Source organism: Cervus canadensis, chromosome 18 (genome assembly GCF_019320065.1).
Source record: "Cervus canadensis isolate Bull #8, Minnesota chromosome 18, ASM1932006v1, whole genome shotgun sequence".
Lineage (NCBI taxonomy): Eukaryota > Metazoa > Chordata > Mammalia > Artiodactyla > Cervidae > Cervus > Cervus canadensis.
Genome location: NC_057403.1, coordinates 16,227,091 through 16,254,583, shown reverse-complemented (window position 1 = coordinate 16,254,583; position 27,493 = coordinate 16,227,091). Strand labels below are relative to the sequence as shown.

Below are 27,493 nucleotides of genomic sequence, written 5' to 3'. Positions count from 1 at the left end.
ATGAGCCTGGTTCTCCCACACTGCAGGCAGATTCTTTACCTCTGAGCCAACAGGGAAGCTCAATAAGAGTTGTTAAGACATGGCAATTCCCACCATGCCAGAACCTGGATGTGTTTCAGGGACATGACCACCCACCACCTTATCCTGAGGCTGCCCTGGTCCCCTCACTTGGCCTCAAGAAAACCTTGGAGTCCAAAAGGAACTGAACAGGCACTGGATCATCAGTCAGGGGAGCCAGGCTAACAAGGGTGGGATACACAGCTCAGATGGGATTTGGGGTGAGGGCTTTGGGCTTGGAGATGGATGCTTGGGAGAAATGATTCTCCTTCCCTCTCCATTGGTGCCCACTTTCTCCCATGCCCCAGGCCTCCCTACCTGATGCCAGGCCACCAGTTCCCATCTACCAGGTGAGTGTGGGGATCCAAGTTCTGGTCTCATAAGCCCAAGGGGCTGAGGAAATGCCCCCTTTATGCCTGGCTGTGTTTGGAGGTTCAAGCAATAGGAGGAAAGATGGCAAATGGGATGAAGAGGAGATCAGTCTGAACCAAAAACCTCTGACACAACCAGGCCCCCAACAGAGCAACCCTGGGGGACCCAGGGCCGGGAAGTCCCTGGTACAACATCTGAGAAGGTTATATGAGCTCCGAGGCATCGGTTTTCTTTTGCAGGAATTACTACGCCCTGACACAGATGTTTACTGTCAAATCAACCACAAAGCAGATGTGGGTCATTAGTTCCTCCAGACAAGTCTCCTTATGGACTGTGGGAAGGAGCTTACCGGAGACCCAAGACCTGAGTGAGGTCAAGAGGTGGAGCCTGAGGCAGAGGACCAGCTCTGAGCCCTGAGGCTATTCAGGAATCTGGGTCCAGCGTCCGGGTCCCTCCTGGATTCCTGGAGACCCTGACAGGCTGCTCTGAACCCTAGATGGACCAGAACTCAGGCTACCATTCCCACAGTTGGAGGGAGGAAGTCCAACAGGGCAAGTGACTGGGCCTGTGACCCATTGTGGACCTCCCAAGATCTGAATAAAGAGCACTTCCCCCTTGTGGCTCAGCTGGTAAACAAAGAGCACTTCCCCCTTGTAGCTCAGCTGGTAAATAAAGAGCACTTCCCTCTTGTGGCTCAGCTGGTAAAGAATCCACCTGCATTGCAGGAGACCTGGGTTCGATCCCATGGTTGGGAAGATCCCTTGGAGAACAGAAAGGCTACCCACTCCAGTATCCTGGCCTGGAGAATTCCATGGACTATACAGCCCACAGGGTCGCAAAGTTGGACAGGACTGAACGACTTTCACTTTCACTTACCCCTTGCTTTGCAAAATATCCTGCACTTGGGTCCTCTCCAGCCAGTAATTCACCTGAATCTCTGCTCTGGTCTCTCCTGGGTCCCACAGGGAAAGTACTAACTCGAAGTTACCTGACCTCCCCGTCTATTGCCTGGGGGAAAGCACAGGGAAGAATGTGAGGATGGTGGGGGTGGGGACCATACGAACAGGAAAGGAGGGTCACAAGACCCCTGCCCAGCCACGTGGGCAGTCAGCTGTCCTCACACTGCCCTGGAGTCATGGACACCTCTCAGTGTTTGATTGCTTGTAACTGAGTCTCTGGAGCACAGAATATGGGACCCTTTGAGAGCCTCTAGAACATGAGTCAGGAAGGAAGAACAAGTCATGGGTGAGACAAATATTATGGGTGAGGCCTCTTTGCAGCCTCTTGGTGTCCTGAACCCTCTGGTCCTCCCCACCAGGCCCTGCTGGCCCCAACTGGTGGCTACCTCAAATGAATTTTTGTTGTTCAGCAGCTAAGTCATGTCCAGCTCCTTGGGACCACGTGGACTGCAGCACGCCAGGCTTCCCTGTCCCTCAGTATCTCCCGGAGTTTGCTCCAAATCATGTCCACTGAGTCAGTGATGGGATAGAAACATTTGTCTGTCCCCAGACCCAGGATCCAGAATGCCTACTCTCTCCATGGGTTTCTGTTGTGTCCCTAAGGGCCTAAGTCCTGAGAAAATCATTCCCTTTGGGGGACACAGAGGAGCAGTCAGAGTCACCGAAGTAGGAGGGACCCAGAAGCCATGCTCTGAGCAAGGCCCTCCCAGGAACTTCCCGTGACCTCCATCCATTTCCCACTGGTTTCCACTTTGCTCTCCAATGCGAATTGTGAGCCTCCCCCCACCACACACACACACACACACACACACGTTGGGGGGCAGAGTTGCAGGGCTCTACCTAAAACCCAACCTGGCTGCCACGTTGAAGGGCCCACCTGTCTCCTCCTCAAAGTGTCCCGTGGGCCTTTCCCACCTGGATCTCACCTGCAGCCCCCACCACACACCTGACCTCAGTCTCGCCCTGAGGTCCCTGTGATAGGTGCTGTTCTCATACAGGTCCGCTCGGATCAGGTGCCCACACTCACATAAATGTAGCAGGTGTGTGCACTAAGGCTCAGAGCCCATAGAAGACAAGCATGCTCTGCCAGAGGCCAAGTATCATTTGTGCCAAGAGGAGAGGTCAGAAAAACCACCTGCAAAGCTTCTGATCATGATTTAGGTCTAAATTACTCCTTATCCCCCAGGCACACAGTCTTGGATTAGACAAGGTCACACCTCTTGTAGTTCCTTATTGTGCTGCAACAAATCAACATAAATTTAGTGGCACAAATCTACCCAAATCAAGGTGTCAATATGACCCTGTTCCTTCTGGATTCTACAGACAGTTCATTTCCTCACCTTTCCAAGCTGTGAGTGGTGGCCTACTTTCCTGGGTTCGTGGCCCCTTCCTTCATCTTCTAAGCCAGCAGTGGAGCCTCTTGAAGCTCCCCATGCTCTACTTCCATCATCCCAATTCCTCTGGCTCTGCCTCTGCTGCCTTCCTCTTTCATTGAAAAGGAACATTGTGAATGTATTGGGCTCAGCCAAATACATTCCCCACCATAATCTCCCAGTCACCCCCACCATATCTCCCATATACTCCAAAATAATCTCCCAGTCTCATGATCGGAATTTCATCTATAGGTTTCCTTAATCATGGAGCACATTCTCGGGTTTTTAGCATGAGGCTGTGCACATCGCTCAGGAGTCTTTGTTCTGTCTCCAGTCCTCTCAGGGCCACGGTCATCATCTTCCCACACTGCAATCTTCTCTGGGCATCTTGGACTTTTTCATCCTGATGTGGGGTCAAGTCCTGCCATGATGTCCACAGTACCATCACTGGCCCTGAGCCATGGAGATAGAGGCCAGTCCACACTCCCTGCAGCTCTCTCCACCTGTTCTTTTTTGTGAAGTGAAAGTTGTTCAGTCATGTCCAACTCTTTGCAACCCCATGGACTGTAACGCACCAGGCACCTCTGTCCGTGGGATTCTCCAGGCAAGAATACTGCAGTGGGTAACCATTCCCTTCTCCAGAGGTTCATCAAACCCACGTCTTCTGCATTGCAAGCTGATTCTTTACTATCTGAGCCACCAGGGAAGCCTCTTCTTTTCTAGCAACGCTCGATTTTTCAGAATGAAAAGAAAGCAGATGTGACTCAAAGACCACCACTCCCAAGTCAGTAGGTAGCCTGTGTTCGTCAGCACCATGGATAGTGACTCTGTTGTGCTCAGCCCTGGGCTTCAGCAAGAAGGGCTCAGTGAGAAGGGGCAGCTGGATATCCTGCCCATTTCTATTCTATGACAACAGTGAACACAGTAGAATGTGTCCAGGGGTAACCCAGTTTGCTCTAGTTTATCAATCGGGAGCACTTTCTCCTGTCTGTGTGTTAGTTATAGCTACACCCATGACAAGTCCCAGGTGAATGATTCCTGCACATGGAGGGTGTCCTCAAGGAGTTTGGGAACTATCCTCTCAGAGTATCTCCCCGCCTCTGAGAGTCAGATAACTGTCTTGTATTCAACTTGGAGGGAACGTTTCATCATTAAGTCCTGATCCCCAATGCCTGACCTAGGAGACACGGCAATTACCTAGCCTGGAGGCCTCCTGAGCACAGCCTATTGTTCCCCCAAACCCCAGATGAGGCCCCTCCCCCAGGGAGCAAGACTGAGCTGAACGCCTGGGCTACCCTCCCAGCTCCTCCTGCCTGAGTCCCAAGCCTGGTGTCAGAGCCTTTGCCATCTCTCCATGCTTCCAACAGAGCAAGGGTCCTGCTGAAGGACAAGTGAGGCCTGAAGACCAGTCTCCAGGGTACAATCCATAACCTGAGGGAGCCTCCATCTGCCTGTGAACGCTGGGGAAGAGAAGGAACTAGGGCTCTCACAGTCACTCCCAACTTCCTCTTCCCTAAAGGTCCCACTGATAGGGGTAACCCTGAAAACTCAAACCCAGCTGTATACTTCGCAGGGGCTCAGGTCTAATCCACCCAGCATCCCTAATAGTCATTCAAAACACTCAAGTACCCAGTATAATAGTCACCTGGGTACCAGGGGCCTCCCCTGCCTCTCATGGGGACAGATTTCCTCTCACATCCCACAGCTGAGCAGTCACCTGGGTCCTCCCTGCTCACCCTCTCTCTGCCCTGGCTCAGCCCCATTTTCTCTCCCGGACACAGACAGGGCTCCAGTCAAGAGGAGACGAGGATCTGTGCCTCCGTACATCTTTCACTCTCTGACCATGTGAACCCGCTCAGCCCCATCCAACACCTCCCTTCACTAGGGCCTTGGCTCTGGGTCCCTGGACACCAGGACCCCCTTCAGTGAACCTCAGAAGGATGACACTCACTATGGCTGTCACACCTGCCCCCGAGGCATGTTCCTCAAGAGTCACCACGAGAGACACCTGCAGCTCCACACAGCCGAGCCGTAGGTGTGTAAGGGCACCCTCATCCCTCCCCTCTCTCCCTGGGGTCAGTGGGCACAACTGACCGCTTCACAGTGCTAACCACTTTGCCCAGATCCATTCTGGTCCTCTAGGTAGAGTGGTACCAGTTAAAGCAGACACTAAGCAGGCTGCAACACCCATGTACCAACCCAAACCTCAGGCCTTCTCATACCTACACCGGGACCGACACACATATAACACTCCGCTCATCCATCGAGCCTCCAAGTTCAGTCGCAAGTTCAAAGCTTCAGCCAGGATAACCTCCTTCCTGTTCTTGCTCGAGTAGGCAAGGGCCAACCATTGTGTTGCCAGGGGCACCTTCCCTCCCCTTCCCTATCTGCCCAAACCTACCTGAAAGTCCATATGACTGTCCAAATCTATTAACCATGTGCTCCCCAGGGATGCCTTCCATGACCCCAGTCCAACTGAGACCCCATTACAGACTCTGGATGCACAAGACCTTCCCCTTCATGGTCCTTCCCTCCGTTAAAATTAGCTCATTAATTCCAGGATTTTCTCCGAGTGTCCATCTCCCAATCACAAGGCAAATCTGTTCGCCCAGGACCCAAGTCTATCCTATTCTCTCAAGTCCAGGACACAGCCCCGGGCTGACCTGTCTGTCACACATGCTCAATAAATACTCTTTAAGTAGATAAGGGAATTGACATAACAGATGCCAGACCCCCCACTCCCCACCCAGTGTGACACCGAGGGGTCAGAGAATATCCCTTATGGACACAGGGGCCCTGGCATCAGAGTGGGAGGAGACTTGCAAGTGCCCACAGCTGCTCCAGGATGGGACTTTATTCCTCCTGGAGTCAGCAGGGAGGACAGGGTCCTCTTAACTGTGAGGAGTCAGACCTCTACTCATTCCCAGATAATCACACCCACTCCCATCTCTAACTCAGGAGAATCTTGTAGTCTCCCTGGAGGGTCAAAGCCAGCAGTCTGAGTACTTACCCTTCTCACGGAGACCTGACCTGGTTCAAACTCCCGATCTTCCATCCCGTCAGGAGTCACCACAGGGGAGAGGGGAGCCCAACATGAACTCACGAGAATCTGGAAGCAGCTCCTTATCCCAAAGTCCCTGATCTGTGGGGATACCTGGGTCTGGTCCCTGGAGACATCTCAGCCTCTCCAAGCAGCTGAGGAAAGATGGGGAACTTCCAGAGCATCGAAGAGGGGAGCCCAGCTTCTGCAGTTGCTCCATCTCAGAGGGGCTGGGGTCCCAGGGGAGTCTTGCATCCCCTGACAAGATAGCCTGTGTGATGGAGTCTCCAGGTGGAGCTGCCCCAGGTCCTGGCACCGTGGGGAGGCCAAGAACAGACCACTGATGGGGAAACAGACGACTTGAGGGCAGCCCCAGTGCTGTGAGAGGGGCAAGAACAGGGCCTTCTGGGGTCCAGCCCACAGGCCGCCACCCTCTCCCCAAAGCCCCAGAGACCACCCGCCTCCACCGGCCCTTCCTTTGAAGTCTCAGGGACTGAGAGCTCCTCCTGAGCACACGTCCACCTGGATGGATGGTTCTCCTCACACTGGATAACGCCCATCATCTCCCTGGGCTCACCCTGCTCTGCGATGGAGTCAGGAAGCCTGGGGACCCACAGTGACCTGGGCCCTGGCTGACAGCCCCTCAGTCTGGAGGTCAGTGCCCCCCTCTGCCCAGGGCGCAGAGCCAGTTCACACCCTTTGGCGTTTGCACCCCTGTGCAGCCCCTAATATTGTCCTCTGGTCTGCTCATGACCTCCAGGGGGCGATATGGGGCCACACAGAAAATTGACAGGTGACCTTTGCTCTGGCTAAGGAGGTGGAGAAGGAGCCTGATTTCCATCCCTCCCTCTAAACAGCGGTCCCCACCCTTAAGGGCACCAGGGACTGGTTTCATGGAAGACAGTTGCGGAGGGGTGGGGATGGTTTGGGGACAATTCAAGCACATTACAATTATTGTGCACTTATATCTGTTATTATTCCATCAGCTCCACCTCAGATCATCAGGCGTTAGACCCCAGGGGGCCCTCCTCTCACAGACCCTCAGTGCCGCTTCTATGTGCCCACACTATGCTACCCAGCCTTCTAGGGGCCTATGGGCACCCATGCCAGCTCCCATCCCTGCCTGGAACCACCCATGGGAAAGATCACAGTGACCACAGAAAAATCAGCCAGGGTGACAGAGGAGGCCCTATAATGGCAAGGAGAACCTGCATAGTTCTGAACCAAGGCTCAGGCAACAGACACGGAGAGGGAGAGTCTCCTGGAACTTACCTGAAGGACCAGGGAGCCCACAGTCAGCCCACCCCCCAGCACCAGGTTCCTCTCTTCCCAGGACATACAGGAAACCTTTCCTTCTCACCTGGGAACTGCAGCTCCTCCTGACACCCGGGTCTGGGTCTCTGTCCCTGAAAACAGACGCCAGGCTGGTGACAAGCTAAGGTGGAGGTCAGGCCCCTACCATCATCACTCAGCTGACCCCTTTCTCTCCTCCAGAGTCAGTGTGTCCTTCCTGCAGGGAGTAAATGCAATCTTCTCAGATATTTGAAAACAACAGGAAGACCCTGAGCATCCAGCTGGGTTTCTGTCTCACAGGAACAATTACCAGCAAAATTTGGAAACCCCTGGGTCTGTGTGTGGTGCTGAGACCCCAGAGCAAAACACAGCAAAGGCCAACACTGGGGTGGGTGGGGCAGCCTAACCGGGGTTCTGGAGTCTCAGTCAGGCTGGGCAAGCGTGTGACCTGCGCATCTGCTGAAACAGCATTTCTAAGGTGTCACCTGGGGGTTCACAGTCTTCGTGGAGCTCCACAGGAGTTTCCCGCTCACCGTGGAGGTGACGTCCCTGTGACAAGAGTTCCTCATGCACCTGCGCTCCCGCCCCCACCAGGCTCCTGCTCTGAAGGGAAAAGTCAGAAGGGGATGACAGAGGGCAGTCGGGAGGCTGAGTGTGCATGTGATCCAGAGCAGTGGGGACCCCGGACTCGGACACCCCAAGGTTGTGCTTTTCCAGATAAGGTGTGTGTATGTAGGTGTGTGTGTAGGTATGTGTGTGTACGGGTATGTGTGTGTAGGTGTGTGTGTGCAGGTATGTAGGAGTGTGTATAGATGTGTGTGTGTGTGGGTGGAGAATCACTGCTCTAGAAGGCAAAGGACTCAGCAGAGTTTAGGGAATAGAAAGACAGACAGAAGGGGAAGGGGGCGGGGCCACTAGGGAGGGAAGGATGAGCGGGGAGGGAGTGGGAGGGGCCTGGGCAGAGGCCCCGCCCCCGGGCCACGTGACCCAGCCAAGTGCTCCTGCCCCGGGAGGAGGCCCAGCACAGAGCGGGAAGGACAGCAGAGCTCACACAGCGACTGCAGGGCCTGTGAGCGTTTCTGGACCGGAAGTTCTCCTCACAGAGAGAGGGGCCAGCAGACAGCAGGCCCCATGGAGCCCCCTTCAGGTCCTGCAAGCAGGAGGCGTGTCCCCTGGAACAGGATCCTCCTGGCAGGTGAGAGGGGACAGTTTTCAAGGAGTGGGCAGAGACTAGAGAACAAGAGACTGGCTGGTCTCTGAGGAAGACGGGGCTCTGAGAGGGGACAGAGGACTTCTGTTCAGGCCTGAGGGCAGAGGGTGGGGAGCAGGGAGGGTGGGGTGCTCAGCCCCAGGAGACTCTCCATGAACTAGAGTTGGTGAGGGGCAGGAAGACCTCAGATGGTGTAGGTTTTACAAGTTATTCTTCACTGAATAGAAATTGTTGAAAACTGATGCCAGTAACAATGATTTATATCTGGGTGTCACTACAGATCAATACGTAACCAAGACAGCAAACATGGTTCTTACCCGGCACCCTTAGAAACTGACAGACACCAGGCTGTGGAATTCCTGGGAACACTCTTTCCTTCACCTCCAGGAATTAATATGTAGAACCTGGTCCAGGCCCTGGGTTACAACCAGGATCAGACAAGCCCCTGCCCTCATGAAGCCCACACTCTGTGGGGAGGAAGACAGACAAGCAGAGAGATCTAGAATATGCTGACAGGTGCTGACAGGCATCATGCAGGAACCAGACAGGGAAGGGTCAGCAAGTGAACACGGAGGGTCTTTCGAGCAGGTGGTCAGGTGGACGGGGCAGCTCCCAAGAGGCCCCTGAGTGTGAGCAGGCGTGTGAGGGCAGCGAAGGAGTGAGCCAGGGGACAGTGGGGGAAACAGAGGAAATAGAGCCCAGAGGGGCTGAAGTGATGGGGTCATGCTGCTGACCTTGAACCAGGAGGACACACACAAACACACACACATACATATACCCAGGTACACGTACACACATGCTCACACACATGCAAACACATGCACACACATACACACACACACCAAGGCTGAGGGATGAAGAGACCTGCTCAGGACCCAGGGCACCATTCCCACCGCAACACACAGGTCAGAACATTAACTGATTTCTCTCTCTTCCCTCCTAGTCTCACTCTTAACCTTCGGGACCCCGCCCACCACTGCCCAGCTCACTATTGAAGTGGTGCCCCGCCTTGCTGCAGAAGGGACAGACGTTCTTCTACTTGCCCACAACGTGACAGGGAATCCTCTAGGCTATACCTGGTACAGCGGAGAAAGGGTAAAAAACAGCCAGCTAATTGCATCATATAGAGCAGACACTAATGTAACTACCAAAGGGCCTGCACACAACGGTCGGGAGACACTTTACCCCAATGGAACCCTGCTGATCCAGAACGTCACCCAGAAAGACACAGGATCCTACACCCTGCTCATTGTAAAGAATGATTTACGGGCAGAAAGACAGACTGGACACCTCCACGTACACCGTGAGTACTTCCTCTCTGACCTCGGGGTCTTGTGGAGGGGTGAATTCTGCTCTGACAGACCCGGATGGTGCTTTCATCCCCCTCTGCATTATTTCTCGTGTTGGGGTTTGAACATTCAGTGCAGGACACACACAGTGAAGACAAACTCCAAAGGGTCAGAAATGCTTTCCTGCAGACACTGTGTAGCAAGAAGGATGGTCTGATGGAGGAATTCAGCAGAGGGAGAGCACTCTCAGTCCAGCCCCTGGGTCCCTCCCTGCGACCATGACCCTGAGGAAGACCCTGCAGGACTCAGGGAAGGCCCTGGCCTTTGGGCCCCCAGGGATCCTCACAGACAAGCTCAGTCCCAGGAAGCCCCTCCCAGACTCTGTCCCAGGGCTCCTGCCTCCAGTGACACTGGGAAGCCTGCGCCACATCCCTAGGCTCCTGAGCTTGGCACCAGCCAGGGCTCAGCCCCAAGAGCCACCTGTGTGCAGGGGCACAGCCTGGTCCTGCTCCTGAGACTCAGCACGGAGATCACACAGGCACAAGGTCCCGAGGAATCAGCCAGATGCCCTGGGGGACTTGGAGACTCCAGAGAAATCTCCGCAACCCCAGAGAGGAACGGAGGAAGGAAGACACTCCTGGCAGCTCCTCGTCCCCCAGGGTGCAGCCGAGGGAGCTCTCTCCTTAGACTGGATTGTGAAAACCAGGAGAGATGCCAGGTGGTCTCTGAATCCCACCCAGTTCTGTCCACCACTAAACGCTGCTGCACAATCAACCCCCGAGGAAGTCTGTGCTTCTCCCAGACATAGAGCAGCAGGTGGCCTCACACTCTCTGAGCTCAGATCGCCATGCATTTGTCTTGCCATACACAAACCTGCCTTATTCTTTAAAGACTCTGTCTGGCTGAGAGGCGAAGGATGCCAGTTTTGTTTAAAGATGCTTTTAGAGGAGCGAAAGGTATAAAGAAAGTGAGAGTGTTAGTCGTTCAATCATGTCCGACTCTTTCCTACCCAGTGGACTATAGCCCACCAGGCTCCTCTATCCATGGAATTCTCCAGGCAAGAATATGGACTGGGTGGCAATTTCCACCTCCAGGGCATCTTTCTGACCCAGGGATTGAACCCAGGTCTTCTGCACTGGCAGGCAGATTCTTTACTGTCTGAGCCACCAGAGAAACTCAGGGGTCTGTACTCTCTGTTATTTCCACTGTGGTGCTACCCACACCCGTCATCACCAGCAATAACGCCAACCCCTGGGAGCACAAAGACACTGTGGTGTTAACATGTGGACCCGAGGCTCAGAACACCTCCTACATGTGGTAGATCAACAGTCAGAGCCTCTCCAGCAGCACCAGGCTGGAGCTGTGTGAGGACAGCAGGACCCTCACTGTGGTCACTATGACAAGGAAAGACACAGAACCCTAAGTGTGTGAAGCCCAGAACCCAGTGAGTGTCCGCCGCAGTGACCCATTCACCCTGCAGGTCCTCTGTGCGTGTGTGGTCCAGGCCGACTGGCTGAATCTACAGTGCAGAGGCCAGGCCGTACCCATCCCTCTCAGGTCCGAGTACATGGGCTGTCACCCCTGGACACCCAGAATGGACATGACTTCCTGTCCCAGGCAAGTCCAGGCAGGTCCACCTTGAATAAAGACACGGAGGGGATGGACTGCTCTCTCTTGGTGCCTGAGGATCACCAGAATATGATAGGAGAAACAAACTAATATTTCAGGTTCACAATGACTGAGCATGAAGGGTAATGATTGCAAAATTTTCAGACAAGTGTGTGAACAGCTCAGAAGGACTCAGGGGCCCTAATACAGACCAGGAACTTCCCTTCCCTTTGATTGCACCATGTGTGGCTTTATGCTCTTTTGCTCCAAATGATGTGGACACCCCACCACTTCCCCCTTAGATTCCTCTTACCATCCAGAGGGAAACCTAAATCTTTCCTGCCACACAGCCTCTAACCCAGCCACACAGTGCTCCCGGCTTGTCAGTGTGAGGCCCAGGTTCTCTTTATTCCCGTCATAACATGTTCTCTCAGATCCTACACTCCCTGACTGGCCTGGATAGCCCCACAGTCAGAAAATCAAGGTTCCCAAGGCTGATACCGCAGAGCTGTCCAATATTAGAGTGTTGTCCCAGCAACCAGGCAAGGGTCCCCCTGGTGTGATCTGGGGGTCAGAGGAGATGTGCGATCATCTCTCCCATTGTCACCTGTCAGAGACCCAGGGCCTTCCTTACAGGCACCTGTACAGAGGTCACTGGGCCCCGAGACTGAGGAGGGAGCGTGGCCCAGGCCCCTGGCCCACTCTCAGCAGTCACCCCTCTGTCTCTCCACAGACCCACTGGCACAGCCCTCCCTCCAAGCCAGCAACACCACAGTCGCAGAACATGAGGGTCCCGTGGTCCTGACTTGCCTCACAGATGAGACCAGGGTCTCCATACGCTGGTTCTTCAAAAGCCAGAGTCTCCTCCTCACAAGGGGGATGACACTGTCCCTGGACAATAGCACCCTCACCATAGACCCCGTCAGCAGAAAGGATGCCCGGGATTATCAGTGTGAGGTCTCCAACAGGGGGAACTCCAGCAAAAGTGACCCGCACAGGCTGAGTGTGACCTGTGAGTAACCATCATTGCCTCCTGTGTTAGTCATTCAGTGGTGTCCAACTCTTTGTGACACCACGGACTTGAGCTCACTTTGTCCATGGGATTTCCCAGGAATGAATCCTGGAGTGGGTTGCCATTCACTACTCCAAGGGATCGTCCTGACCCAAGGATCGCACCGTGTCTACTGCACTGCAGGCACTGTTTTCCATATAAGCCACCAGTGAAGACCATTTTAACCTGGATAATCTTCCTTTATTAATTCCACCAGGAATTAGCCTATCATCTCATTTCCTTCACTTCAAGCAATTGGAATGTGTGCTGTCTCTCCCCTCCTCATCCCCTGATTTCTCCTGGCCCTCTGCTGTGAAGCCTTGTTCCCAAGACCATTGGAAGCAGCACTAAAGTCAGTACCTGGGACTTCCTGGGCAGTCAGTGGTTAAGACTCCACCTTCCACTGCAGGGGTTGCCGTGTCCTCCTCCAGGGGATCTTCCCCACCCAGGGACTGAATCCGTGTCTCCTGTTGGTCAGGCGGGTTCTTTACCACTAGTGCCACCTGGGAAGCCCCAGTGAGTCATGAAGCCTAAATCTCCTTTTTCTTGTGTGTACAATGGTGTTTATGAGGCACTTTGTAGAGCTTTGTGAATACGCGCTTCAGTGAAGGTGGGAATCACAGCAGATGTGTCTTCAGGCAGTAAGTGTTCAGTGTGTTGGTTTGCACTGTTGTGATTACAGGCTTGCTGTCACATTCAACTCCAGGTCCCTCCACTTGTCTTTCTTAGTTGCACCGTCGTCTCTACAGTGGAAGCAACACCATTTCCTCACAGGATGGGCGGTGGTCATGTGTGGTGAGAGATGGGGGCCTTGAGGACTGTGATTTGCGAAACGTAAACTGCCATGATTCTGTGTTGCCTGTTGGTCGGTTAGGTCTCTGCTTACAGTGCTGTCATGTTCCCTAGTTTCTCACTGACATTCTCTCGGATGCTGTGTCCATTATTGAAAGTGGGGTGTTGTAGTGTCACTGTTATGGCAGAGCTCTTTCTCCCCTCAATCCTGTCCATTTTTGATTCAGAACTCTGGTGGTGTTAGGTGCATAATGCTTATAATTGTTCGATTTCCTTGATGGATGGGAACTCTTCTTGATATGTAAGGTCCTAATGTCTCCTGCAGGCTTTTTTGGCTTAGAGGTGATTATATCAGACACTCATACAGCCACCACAATTCTCCTTTCTTGACTATTTGCATAAAATATCTTTTTCCTCACTTCAACCTTCTATGTCTTTGTATCTAAAGTGAGTCTCTTGAAGAGAGTAAAGAGAGGGTTATAATTTTTATCCATTCTGTCAATCTCTGCCTTTAATTTGAAGGTTGAGGCTACCTATCATTCAAATACTTCCTGATAAGAAAGAGCTTCTGCCATCTAGCTACTTGCCATATGTCCTCCATGCTTTATTCATTAATTCCTCTATTACTTCCTGTTTGGGATTTAGGTGATTTCCTTTCATATGTGTCATTTTGATTCTATTCTTCCACTTTCCAATGTATTCCAGTTCTTTTCTTAGTGCCTAACTTGAAGATGACAGTTATATCCTAAACATATATCTATCGAGTTGACATACCAACTAGATTCTATGATGTATAATACAATGTGCTCCTATACATCTCCATTCCCCCCATTCTGTACACTTATTGTCATATATTTCAGCCATCCATATACAATGTATGCTGATTGTATAAATTTATAAATATTGTTTCATGCAATACCTTTGAAATAAAAAACAAAAATAAGCGATTGCATAAAAGACAATAATACTAGCTTAAATAAGATAGCTACCTACCGTGTCCCTTTGACCACTGTTCTTCATGTATTCCTATGGCTCTGTGTTACAGTGTAATGTTTGTTCAGTCATCTTAAAGGATTCCTTTTACATTTCATATATGCCATGTCTCCAAGGAATAAACTCCCTCGACTGTTGTTTATCTGGGAAAGTCCAAATTTGAGCTTCATTGAAGGAGAGTTTCTCTGTACATTGCTTTCCTGGTTGACAGTCTTCCTTTATACGACTTAAATCAGGCATCTCAGTACCTTCTGGCCCTGGCCTCTGATGTGAAATTTGCTTTTCACCTTATTGAAGATCCACCGTACGTGATAAGTCACTTCTCTCCTGCTGCGTTTTTCACTTCCTCTTTCCCTCGGTCTTTCAACAATTTGACTATAATGTGTCACAATATCTATATCTTGAGTTATCCTTTTTTGGAGTTCCTTAACCATCTCTAGTATGTGATCTCATCTAGTTTGGGAAGTTTTAAACCATTACATTTTTATATCTTTTTTCATTGCATTTTTCTCTCTCTTCTACTTCAAGAACTGCCACACTGCATGTGTTTGTCCACTTGATGGAGTTCTGCATAATACTTTGCCTGGAGTCAGTATTCATCAATTTTTTTCCCTTTCTACTCCCCAGTCTGAATAACTTCTTTTTTTCCTATCTTCATGTTTACTGATTCTTTCCTCTACCTGCTCAAATGTGATGAGGAGTCTCCCTTCTAAGTTATTGTTTTCAGTTCTTTTACTTCAGCTCCAGATTTTCTTCGACCCTGTTTAAGTAATTTAACAGTGAGGAAGAACACATCTTACTTGAGAAGCAGGTTCTCCTCAGACCTGCCCAATATGGAGACAGCCAGCCTCCCACACTAAGGACTCCAGTGCTTTAGACATGGACCTTGATTATATAGCTACCCAGGTCAATCTCAGACAAGCACATTAGGAGTAGAAAACCACAGCAGAGAGGAGGCTGGTTTTGGACCCTGAGATGGAAGGCTCATCCCAAGGAGCTCTTAGATGGGACGAATCGAAGAACTGGACTTGTCCTCACGTTTGATGTATCCTCTACCCTCTCTAGGGGCTTCTCAGGTGGGGCTAGTGGTAAAGAACTAAAGAACCTGCCAGCCAATGCTGATGCAGGAGACTAAGGGATGCAGGTTTGATCCCTGGGTCAGGAAGATCCCCTGGAGGAGGAAATGGCAACCCACTCCAGTATTCTTGCCTGGAGAATTGCATGGACAGAGGCACCAGTCCAGATGATCAGGAACCACAGACAAAGGTCATACTCTTTGGTAGTCACTCGCTCCCTCTTAGAAATCCCATGAGCCTTCCAATCTGGGTGCAAACAGACCAAGTGATATGGGGACATGCATCCAATGGTCAGTGAATCGATGAGCAGAGTTTACGGATCACTGAGAAGATGATGCTGTCCCAGACAATCAACGGTGTCAGGACAGAGAATGCAGGGTCCCACCTGTGTAGGGTCTCCTCCCAGTCGGAGTCTGCAGATGTGACCCCAGCTCCCCAGATGAGCACTCTAAGTGACCCTCAACACCTCTACATCTTCCCTTGAAATTTCACTGGAAGTGGGTGTGTAATGAATGCAAATAATGAGGATGTAGTCTCCTTTCAGAGCCTGTAGAACAATGTATTTAATTAATTATGCAAAACTTAGCTAATTTTGTCATAGTTTGGTTATTATTTGTGAGAATTGTTTGACTGTAGGCAAAGCACTGGATCTTGTGCCTCAGTTTCCCTGTCTGTAAAGCTGGAGAAGAAGAGCTGGATCTTAGGGCTGCTGTGAAGATGTTCACTAGGAAGTGAATGAGATTAAAATTCTTCCCTGGGTACCTACACAGAGTCAGCATGCAAGGTGATATTTTGGTTTTCAACGTTTTGGGTTTTGGCTCTAGAGTTAAACAAGTTGGTTACATTTTTGATTCATCTGGTCCTACTTCTATGACTTCCATTCCTTTATTGAAGCATGTGTGTCTCAAATCTATGAATGCACACTGGGGATGACAACCCCTCCCTCGTGGGGATGGAAAGATCAGAACAAATGGGTGTGAAGAGGACACTGATGAGAAAACACACAGACCTCAGAGCATTTCCTTCCTCCTAACCAGGACGTCTCCCTGTAAGACTCCTCGGGATATTCCCTCCAGTGAACTCGGCCCACACTTCCCCTCTCTCTTTCTCTCCTGCTTTCAGGGCAAGAAAACACCCAAGCGCTCAATGTGGGGACCATTGTTGGCATCGTGATTGGGCTCCTGCTTGTGCTGACACTGACGGCTGCCCTGGGATGTTTCATTTCCCTTCACAGGTACAATGGCATTCCCAGATTCTACTCCTGCCCCCAGGTTGACCCAGGTCCTAGAGGAAGGACACTCCATCCTCCCATTCTCGGCCTGGATCTCCAGGACCTCCCCACTGCCCCGTGGATATTCTCTCTGATCCTTCAGTTCCTCCCTCACCAGGTATTGACCTGTGGCGGCTTCCATAACACCACCCTCATTTATTTTGTTATTTAGTCGAGAAGTTGTGTCCAACTCCTTTCCCACACCATGGACTCCACTGTCCATGGAATTTCCCAGGCAAGAATACTAGAGTGGGTTGCCATTTGCTTCTCCAGGGACTCTTCCTGACCCAGGAATCGAACCCACATCTCCTGCATTGGCAGGTGGATTCTTTACCTCTGAACCACGAGAGAAGCCTCATCTATCAGTTAACACAATTAAGACCCCTCCTTGTCCTAGTTCCCTATATGTAGGCTGGCAGGTTGTAGGTACTCAGAAAAAGGTATGTCTTCCCATATATTTAAATCCAGCTACTCTGATGAGGGGCTGTCACAGGGCCAGGATCTGAGGGTCGTCCTCGCCAAGTCCTCACTTGGCCAGAGAATGGAAGTCTGGACAGGCCAAGTGGGGTCAAATGCCCCCACGTGGCCGATGCATTAACAACAGCCCCTGACGCATGTGACAGAACATCGTGCCAGGTCAGCAGGAGGTGGGATGTCTTTACACTTAAGGTCCAGGTAATGGAGACAGAGGACAAGGCCACTGTCACATTTCAGCATCTCCTGGATGAGGGCAGGTGGCCACAGCAGTGACACTGCACTCAGTGAGATCCCAGAGTCCCTGGCTTCCCCCTTCCTCCCCACGCACTGGCCCTGCTCTCTCCACAGGCGTGATGCATCCACTCAGACAAAGCTTTAGATGGATGGATGCCTTTCGCAGAGCCTTGGTCCGTTTGCTGGCCACTTTCTCCTGAACCCTATTAGCCTATGGTCCTGCCCTTCTGGACTCGGGGCAGATATGGCTTCTTAAGGACTTTCCTCAGCATCCTTGCTGGGCCCTCCCCTCTAAGCAGCCTCTGTGGAGAAAGGAGGTGTCCAGCCTCTGCTTGGACATAGGGATCCTCCTGTCCCATGTTCTGACAACAAAGCCTTGACCTCCCTCTACACTCCTCACAAATAAGCCTCTTACTTTTTTTTTTTTCCTAACCCCGGTTGCCTGCACCACAACAGAGGGAACTGGCCTCCAGCGTCCACCTCGGGTGAGTGTCTGTTCAGCCCAGGACAGCGGGGAGCCCCGGTCAGGCCCTGCCACGTCTCTTCCTGCCTGCCACCCCCAGGGTCTCTGGTCCTTTCTCTGGGGCTTCAGAACAGGGGACCCCTAATGCCTAGGCTGCTTGTCCTAAGGCTTGTAATCCTGGCAGGCCCCCTCGCCCTCTCTGGGGCTTGAAATTGCCAGAGTGTCTCTCCCTTCATGGGGCTCTTCCTCCCATAGTTCACCAGAAGGTGGACATCCAGCCTCTCCTCGGAGAATGGGCTAAGCTTCCTCACACGCCCGGTGCTAAGTTCTATTTCTTCTCCCAGGACGTGGTCCCTCTGGCGGCTCTGTCTCCCAGGTAAGTACATCCCTTCCTTGTCTCTTCTCCCCAGCGTCCGCGCTTCACAGTCTCGGGGCAGGGGGACTGTGCAACCCTGAAGCACTGTGAGACACCCTTCACTCGAGGGCAGTTGAAAATCGCTCAGTCGTGTCTGACTCATGTGACCCCATGGACTGTAGACCGCCAGGCTCCTCTGTCCATGGATTTCTCCAGGCAAGAATACTGGAGTGGGTTACCGTTGCCTTCTCCAGGGCATCTCCCTGACCCACGGATCGAGCCTTGGTCTCCGCATCGCAGGCAGATTCTTTGCCTTCTGAGCCACCAGGGACGCTCATGAAAGTAGTTAGGACATGGCAAGTCCCACCAAGCTGGGAGCTGGATGCGCTTCAGGGGCATGACCACCCACCACCTCATCCTGAGGCTGCCCTGGTCCCCTGACTTGACCTCAGGAGAACCTTGGAGTTGAGCCAGGAAAAGAGTGGGCATGGGATCATCAGTCAGGGGAGCCAGGCTAACAAGGGTGGCAAACAGGGCCCCGATAGGATTTGCGGTGGGGGCTGCAGGCTTGGAGATGGCTGCACGGGAGAAATGACTCTCCTTCCCTCTTTCCCTATGCCCGTTCTCTCCCGTGCCCAGGCCTCCCTACCTGATGCCAGATCACCAGCTCCCATCTACCAGGTGAGTGTGGGGATCCACGGTCTGGTCCCATATGCCCATGGGGCTCAAGAAATGCCCCTTGCACACCTGGCTGTGCTTGGAGGTCCAAGAAATAGCAGGAAAGATGGGGAAAGGGATGAAGAAGAGGGAGGTCTGTGCCAGAAACCTCTGATAAAACCAGACCCCCACAGAGCAGCCCTGGGGGACCCGGGGCCGGGAATCCCTGGTAAGTCATCTGAGAAGGTTACATGAGCTCCAAGGCATCGGTTTTCTTTTGCAGGAATTACTACGCCCCGACACAGATGTTTACTGTCAAATCAACCACAAAGCAGATGTGGGTCGTTAGTTCCTCCAGACAAGTCTCCTTACGGACTGTGGGAAAGAGCTTACCTGAGACCCAAGACCCGAGTGAGGTCAAGAGGTGGAGCCTGAGGCAGAGAACCAGCTCTGAGACCTGAGGCTATTCGGGAACCTGGGGCCAGGCTCAGGGTCCTCCTGGATTCCTGGAGACCCTGACAGGCTGCCCTGAACCCTGGATGGACCAGAACTCAGACTGCAGCTCCCAGAGTGGGGGGAGGTTTCAACAGGACAAGAGACTGGCCTGTGACCCACTGTGACCAGCTGAGAGATCTGCATAAAGAGCACTTTCCTTCCCCTGCTTGCAAAATGTACTGCCCTTGAGTCCTGTCCAGCAAGAAATTCACCCGAATCTCTGCTCCCGTTTCTCCATGGTCCCACAGGGAAAGTATTAGCTCTGGTTACCTGACCTCCCCATCTATTCCCTGCGGGAAAGCAAGGGGAAGGCTGTGAGAATGGAGGTGGGGGGCATGCTAGCAGGAAAGGAGGGTCACCAGACCCTTCGCAGCCATATGGGCACTCGGCAGTCCTCACACGGCCCTGGGGTCCCAGACACCTCCCAGTGCTTGCTCACTTGGAATGGAGTCTCTGGAGCACAGAATGTGGGGCCACCTGAGACCCACTAGAACACGAGTCAGGAAGGAAGGACGAGTCGTGTGTGAGACACATATTCTGGGTGAGGCCCCTGTGCAGCCTCTTGGCATCCTGAGCGCTCTGGTCCTCCTCACCAGGCCCTGCTGGCCCCAACTGGTGGCTGCCTCCAATGAGTTTTTGTTGTTCAGTTGTTAACTTGTTTCTGACTCTCTGGGACCCCATAGACTGCAGCACCCCAGGCTTCCCCGTCCTTCACTGTCCCCTGGAGTTTGCTTCAACTAATATACACTGAGTCAGCGATGGGACGGGAACTTTTGTCCACAGATCTAGGATGCAGAATGTCTACTCTCTGCATGGGTTTCTGTCGTGTCCCTAAGGGCCTGAGCCCTGAGGTCATCGTTCCCTCTGGGGGGACAGAGGAACAATCAGAGTCACCAAAGTAGGAGGGACCCAGAAGCCATGCTCTGAGCAAGGCCCTCCCAGGAACTTCCCATGACCTCTGTCCACTTCCCGCTGGTTTCCACTGTGCTTTCCGATGTGGATCGTGAGCCTGCTCCCAGCACACACACACACGTGAGCCTCAGGGCGGAGTTGCAGCCTCTACCTAAAACTCAACCTGGCTACCACGGCAAAGGGCTCACCTGTCCCCTCCTCAAAGTGTCCCGTGGGCCCTTCCCACCCAGATCTCACCTGCAGCCACCACCACACACCTGACCTCAGTCTCTCCCTGAGGTCCCTGGGAGGGGTGCTGTTCTCATATAAGTCTGCTCGGATCAGGTGCCCACACTCACATAAATGTAGCAGGTGTGTGCACTAAGGCTCAGAGCCCACAGTCGACAAGCATGCTCAGCCAGTGGCAAGTGTCATTTGTGCTGAGATGAGAGGTCAGAAAAACCACCTGCAAAGCTTCCGATCATGATTAGGTCTAAATTACTTATCCCCCAGGCATACAGTCTTGGATGAGACAAGGTGACACTTCTTAGTGTTCCTTATTCTGTAACAAATGACCACAAATTTAGTGGCACAAATCAAGTTGTCAGTATGACCCTGTTCTTTCTGGATTCTACAGACAATTCATTTCTTTGCCTTTCCAACCTGTGAGAGGCTGCCTGCTTTCCTGGGTTTGTGGCCCCTTCCTCCACATTCGGCCAGCAGTGGAGCATCTTGAAGCTCCCCAAGCTCTCCTTCCATCATCCCATCTCCTCTGGCTCTGCCTCTCCTGCCTTGGAACATTGTGAATATTGGACTCAGCCCAATACGTTACCCACCATAATCTCCAAGTCACCCCCACCATATCTCCCCTATACCCCAAATAATCTCCCAGTCACGTGATCTGAATTTCTTCTGTAGGTTTCCTTAATCGTGGGGTGCTTTCTCGGATTGTAGGCTTGAGCTTGTGGACATCTCCTAGGGTTCTGTGCTCTGTCCACCACTCCTCTCGAGGCCGTGGTCATCATCTTCCCTCCCTGCAATCTGCTCTGGGCAGCTTGGACTTTGTCATGCTGATGTGGCGTCTCGTCCTGCCATGACGTCCACAGGAATCTCAGCGGGCCTGAGCCCTGGCGATCAAGGCCAGTCCACGCTCCCTGTAGCTCACCCCACCTCTTCTTTTCTGTGAAGTGAAACTTGCTCAGTCTATACAACTCTTTGCAACCCCAAATTCCAGAGTGGGACATGATTCAGCATAAATGACATGTGGTCTTGAAAGGGTTAGTCGCTTGGTCGTGTCCGATCCTTTGCGACCTCATGCCTGTAGCCTGCCAGGATCCTCTGTCCCTGGGGTTTGTAAAATGATATGTAAACACTTGACAAATGCTTGAGCTGTCTTAGGAGAAAACCTACTTGAGGGCCTTTCCCTTCTATACTCCCCTCCTTGGCCACCAGAGGGCGGCAGAGCTCCTCCACAGTCGGGGGCCTCCACAGGGCTGCCCACCTCCTTCCCACTTAGCAGCTCCCACCGCCCAGCAGCCTCCGACCCTCAGCAACCTACTCCGTCCACGGTCCTCCCCACTCTCCCAGTTCCCCACACTGGACTCTGTCAGCTCCTCCTCCCAGCCAGGCCCACCTGAAGGCCAGACTCCCCTCAGGTAGCTCTGCCCTCTCAGCCCCCTGTCCTTCTCTGCTGAGGGTCTGCTCACCCTTCACGTCTCAGCCAAAAGGTCACTTTCTCAGGGGTGCCTTCCATGATTCGCAGTCCAGCTGAGATTCCATGACAGACTCCGGATGCACCAGACCCTTCCCCTTCAGTGCATCCCTCCATTATAATTAGCTCATTATTTCCAGGATTTTCTCTGAGTGTCTGCCTCCCCATCACAAGTCAAGTGTGTTCACCCACGACCCAAGTCTATCCTATTGTCTGGAGTCCAGGACACAACCCACGGCTGACATGTCACACATGCTCAATATACTCTTTAAATAGATAAGGGAATCTACATAACAGAAGCCAGACCCCCACCCCCCTCCCAGAGTGACACCGAGGGGTCAGAGAATATCCCTTGTGGACACAGGGGCCCTGGCATCTGAGTTGGGGGAGACCTGCAAGTGCCCACAGCTGCTCCAGGGCGGGACTCTATTCCTCCCGGAGTCAGGAGTGAGGACAGGGGCCGCTTATCTGTGAGGAGGCAGACCCTCTGCTCATTCCCAGATTATCACACCCACTCCCATCTCTACTCAGGAGAATCTTCTAGTCTCCCCAGAGGGCCTGGGCTGGCAGCTTGATTCCTTCTCCTTCTCTCGGAGACCTGACGTGGCTCAGAATCCTGATCCTCCATCCCAAGGGAGTGACCACAGGGGAGGGGGGAGCCCCAGCGTGAACTCACAGGAATTGGGGAGCAGCTCCTCATCCCAAGGTCCCTGATCTGGGGGGACACCTGTGGTCCTTGGAGACATCTCAGTCCCCCAAAGCATCCTGGGAAAGGAAGGGAACTTCCAGGGCAGCGTGGCACAGGGGAACCCAGCTTCTGCAGTTGCTCCATCTCAGGGGGACTGGGTCTGATGGGGGAGGTGGAGCTGCCCCAGGTCCCGGCTCTGTGGGGAGACCGAGAGCAGACCACCGATGGGGACACAGAGAACTAGGGTGCAGCCCCAGTGCTGAGAGGTGGGGAAGGACAGGCCTTCTGGGGTCCAGCCCACAGGCCGCCACCCTCGCCCCAAAGCCCCAGAGACTCCCCACCGACCCTTCCTTTGAAGCCTCAGGGACTGAGAGCTCGTCCTGAGCCCACGTCCACCTGGATGGATGGTTCTCCTGCCACTGAACAACAGCCATCCTCTGCCTGGGCTCACCCTGCCCTGGGATGGAGTCGGGAAGTCTGGGGACCCACAGTGACCTGGACCCTGGCTGAGAGCCCCTAGTCTGGAGGTCAGCGCCCCCCTCTGCCCAGGGCACAGAGCCGGCTCACACCCTTTGGCGTTTGCACCCCTTGCAGCTGCTTACATTGTCCCCAGGTCTGCTCATGACCTCCAGGGGGCAACATTGGGCCGCACAGAAAATAAACAGGAAATTAACAGGTGAACTTTGCCTTGACTAAGGAGGTAGAGAAGGAGCCTGATTTCCATCCCTCCCTCTAAACAGCGGTCCCCAACCTTAAGGGCACCAGGGAACGGATTCATGGAAGACAGTTGCGGGGTGGTGGGGGTGATTTGGGGATAATTCAAGCGCATTACAACTACTGTGCACTTATATCTATTATTATTACATCAACTCCACATCGGATCATCAGGCGTTAGACCCCAGGGGACCCCTCCTCTAACAGACCCTCAGGGCCCCTCCTGTGTGCCCACACTACACTGCTCAACCTTCTAGGGGCCTATGGGCACCCATGCCAGCTCCCATCCCTGCCTGGAACCACCCATGGGAAAGATCACAGTGACCACAGAAAAATCAGCCAGGGTGACAGAGGAGGCCCTATAATGGCAAGGAGGACCTGAACAGTTTCTGAACCAAGTCTCAGGCAACAGACACAGAGAGGGAGAGTCTCCTGGAACTTGACCCATGGACCAGGGAGCCCACACTCAGCCCACACCCCAGCACCAGCTTCCTCTCTTCCCAGGACATACAGGAAACCTTTCCCTTCTCACCTGCAACCTGCAGCTCCTCCTGACACCCGCTTCTGGGTCTCTGTCCCTGGAGAAGGCAGTGGCAAACCCACTCCAGTATTCTTGCCTGCAGAATCCTGTGGACGGAGGAGCCTGGGGGGCTGCTGCCCATAGGATCGCACAGGGTCGGACACAACTGAAGTGATAAAGCCTGCATGCATGCATTGGAGAAGGAAATGGCAACCCACTCCAGTATTCTTGCCTGGAGAGTCCCAGGGATGGAGGAGCCTGGTGGGCTGATGTCTATGAGGTCGCACAGAGTCAGACACGACTGAAGTGACTTAGCAGCAGCAGCAGCAGTGGTCCCAGGAAACAGACGCCAGGCTGGTGACAAGCTAAGGTGGAGGTCAGGCCCCTCTCCAGTCATCACTCATGTGACCCCTTTCTCTCCTCCAGAGTCAGTGTGTTCTTCCTGAGGGGAGTAAAGCAATCTTCTCAGATATTTGAAAACAACAGGAAGACCCTGGGCGCCCAGCTGGGTTTCTGTGAACGGGAACAGTTACCAGCAAAATTTGGAAAGTTTGGATCTGTGCGTTGTGCTGAGAGACCCCAGATCAAAACACAGCAGAGACCAACACAGGGGTGGGTGGGGCAGCCTAACCGGGGTTCTGGGGTCTCAGTCAGGCTGGGCAAGCACGTGACCTGGGCGGCTGCTGAAACAGCATTTCTAAGGTGTCACCTGGGGGTTCACAGTCTTCATGAGGCTCCACAGGTGATTCCCACGCACTGCGGGGATGACGTCCCAGTGACATGAGTTCCTGACGCACCCCCCACCCCCAGGCTCCTGCTCTGAAGGGAAAAGCCAGAAGGGCATGAGGGAGGGCAGTCTGCATCTGATCCAGATCATGGGGCCCCGGACCCGGACACCCCAAGGCTGTGATTTTCCAGACAAGGGTGTGTGTGTGTGTGCATGTGTGTGTGTGTAGGTGTATGTGTGTGTGTGTGTGTGTAGGTGTGTATATGTAGATGTGTGTAGGTGTCTGTGTGTAGCTGTATGTGTAGGGATGTGTGTGTGTGTGTGTGCATGTGTGTGTATGTAGGTGTATGTGTAGGTATGTGTGTGTGTGTGTGTGTAGGTGTGTGTAGGTGTCTGTGTGTAGCTGTTTGTGTAGGGATGTGTGTGTAGGGATGTGTGTGGGTGTGTAGCTGTGGGTGTGTGTAGGTGTGTTGTAGGTGTTTATGTGTGTAGGTGTGTGTGTGTGTGCAGGTGTCTGTGTGGATGTGTGGATGTGTTTGTGTGTGTGGGTGGAGAATCACTGCTCTAGAAGGCAGAGGACTCAGCACAGTTTAGGGAATAGAAAGACAGAAGGGGAAGGGGGCGGGGCCACTAGGGAGGGAAGGATGAGCGGGGAGGGAGTGGGAGGGGCCTGGGCAGAGGCCCCGCCCCCGGGCCACGTGACCCAGCCAAGTGCTCCTGCCCCGGGAGGAGGCTCAGCAGAGAGCTGGAAGGACAGCAGAGCTCACACAGCGACTGCAGGGCCTGTGAGCGTTTCTGGACCGGAAGTTCTCCTCAGAGAGAGAGGGGCCAGCAGACAGCAGGCCCCATGGAGCCCCCGTCAGGCCCGGCAAGCAGGAGGCATGGCCCCTGGAACAGGCTCCTCCTGGCAGGTGAGAGGGGACAGTTTTCAGGGAGTGGGCAGAGACTGGAGAACAAGAGACTGGCTGGTCTCTGAGGGAGACGGGGCTCTGAGAGGGGACAGAGGACTTCTGTTCAGGACTGAGGGCAGAGGGTGGGGAGCAGGGAGGGTGGGGGCTCAGCCACAGGAGACTCTCCATGAACTAGAGTTGGTGAGGGGCGGGAAGACCTCAAATGGTGTAGGTTTTGTGAGTTATTCTTCACTGAGCAGTAATTGTTGGAAACTGATGACAATAATAACATTTTATTGTGTCACGACAGAAAAAGACATAACCAGGACAGTAACCACTGTCCTTACCCCGCACCCTTAGAAACTGACAAACACCAGGCTGTGGGATTCCTGGGAACACTCCTTCCTTCATCCCCAGGTATTAATACCTGGAGCCTGGTCCAGGCCCTGGGGTGTAACCAGGATCAGACAAGCCCCTGCCCTCACGGAGCCCAGGCTCTGTGGGGAGGAAGACAGACAAGCAGAGAGATCTAGAATGTGCTGTTAGGCGCTAACAGGCGTCATGCAGGACCCAGACAGGGAAGGGTCAGCAAGTGAACACGGAGGGTCTTTACAGCGGCTGGTCATTGTTGGGGGCAGCTCCCAAGAAGCCCCTGAGTGTGAGCAGGTGTGTGAGGGCAGCAAGGGAGTGAGCCGGGGGACAGCTGGGGAAACAGGAAATACAGAGCCCAGAGGGGCGGAAGTGATGGGGGTCATGCTGCTGACCTTGAACCAGGAGGACACACACACATACACACGCTCACACACACACACACACATATACACAAATACACACACATGTATGCACACACATATATACACACATACACACACCCAGACACACACACACACACATACACACATACATATACACGCACACACACATATACACACACGCGCACACACAGCCTCACACAGTATAAAACACACCAAGGCTGAGGGATGAAGAGACCTGCTCAGGACCCAGGGCACCATTTCCCATCCCCCACACAGGTCAGAATATTAACTGATTTCTCTTTCTTCCCTCCTAGTCTCACTCTTAACCTTCTGGCTCCCCCCCACCACTGCCCAGCTCACTATTGAAACAGTGCCCCCCCTTGCTGCAGAAGGGATGGATGTCCTTCTACTTGCCCACAACGTGACAGAGAATCCGCTAGGCTGTACCTGGTACAGAGGAGAAAGGATAGAAAACAGCCAGTTAATCACATCATATAGAGCAGACACTAATGTAACTACCAAAGGGCCTGCACACAGCGGTCGGGAGACACTTTACCCCAATGGAACCCTGCTGATCCAGAACGTCACCCAGAAAGACACAGGATCCTACATCCTGCTCATATTACAGTTTGATTTACAGACAGAAAGACAAATCGGACACCTCCACGTACACCGTGAGTGCCTCTTCTCTGACCTTGGGGTGTTGGGTGAGGTGAATTCTGTTCACACACACAGGACTGACAGACCGGGATGGTGCTTCCATCCCTCTCTGCATGGTGTCCTGTGTTGGGGTTTGAACATTTAGTGCAGGACGCATGCTGTGGAGACAAACTCCAAAGGGTCAGAATGCTTTCCAGGAACCCAGACCCTGCAGACACAGTGTAGACAGAGGTTCTGACTGATGGGAGGGACTCAGCCGAGGGAGAGGCCCCTGGGCCCCTCCCTTCTACCATGACCCTGAGGAAGACCCTGCAGGACTTGGTGAAGACCTAGCCTGAGGGACCTGAGGGATCCTCACAGAGAAGCTCAGCCCCAGGAAGCCCCTCCCAGACCCTGTCCCAGGGCTCCTGCCTCCAGTGACACTGGGAAGCATGTACCAAATCCCTAGGCTCCTAAGCTGGTCACCAGCAAAGGCTCAGCCCTGAAAGCCACATCCCCGCAGGGATGCAACCTGATCCTGCTTCATGAGACTTTCACATAGGTACAGGGTCCCCAGGCTCTTAGTCAACTGCCCTGGGGGACTGGGAGACTCCAGAGAAATCTCAGCATCCCCAGGGAGGAAGAGAGAGAAGCAGCTCCGGGCAGCTCCTCATCCCCTGGGGTGCATCCCAGGGAACGCTCTCATGAGGCTGGTTGATGAAACCAGGACAGTCGCCAGATGGTCTCTGAATCCCACCCAGTTCTGTCCACCACTAAACGCTGTTGCACAGTCAACCCGCGAGGAAGTCTGTGCTTCTCCCAGACATAGAGCAGGTGGCCTCACACTCTCTGAGCTTAGCTCCACATGCATTTGTCTTGCCATACACAAACCTG

The 27,493-nt window shown here is 53.2% G+C and overlaps 1 protein-coding gene and 1 long non-coding RNA gene across 4 annotated transcripts in view; both read left to right on the top strand.

Moving 5' to 3' along the window:
- Positions 1–8,118: 8,118 nt before the first annotated feature.
- Positions 8,119–27,493, top strand: part of LOC122420192 (carcinoembryonic antigen-related cell adhesion molecule 3-like) — a 64,040-nt gene continuing 44,665 nt past the window's right edge. For 2 of the 3 annotated variants that reach the window (XM_043435054.1, XM_043435053.1), the window contains exons 1-3: positions 8,119–8,289; positions 9,248–9,607; positions 11,935–12,213. In XM_043435054.1, coding sequence (XP_043290989.1) covers positions 8,226–8,289; positions 9,248–9,607; positions 11,935–12,213 — 703 coding nt within the window. In that variant the 5' untranslated portion in view covers positions 8,119–8,225. The remainder of the gene's footprint in view (positions 8,290–9,247; positions 9,608–11,934; positions 12,214–27,493) is intronic. The other variant, XM_043435050.1, reaches the window with a different exon arrangement.
- On the top strand, positions 16,476–18,881 carry LOC122420232. Its single transcript, XR_006263237.1, has 5 exons — positions 16,476–16,501; positions 17,551–17,579; positions 17,902–17,933; positions 18,552–18,593; positions 18,853–18,881. It is a non-coding gene; the product is annotated as an uncharacterized LOC122420232 (long non-coding RNA).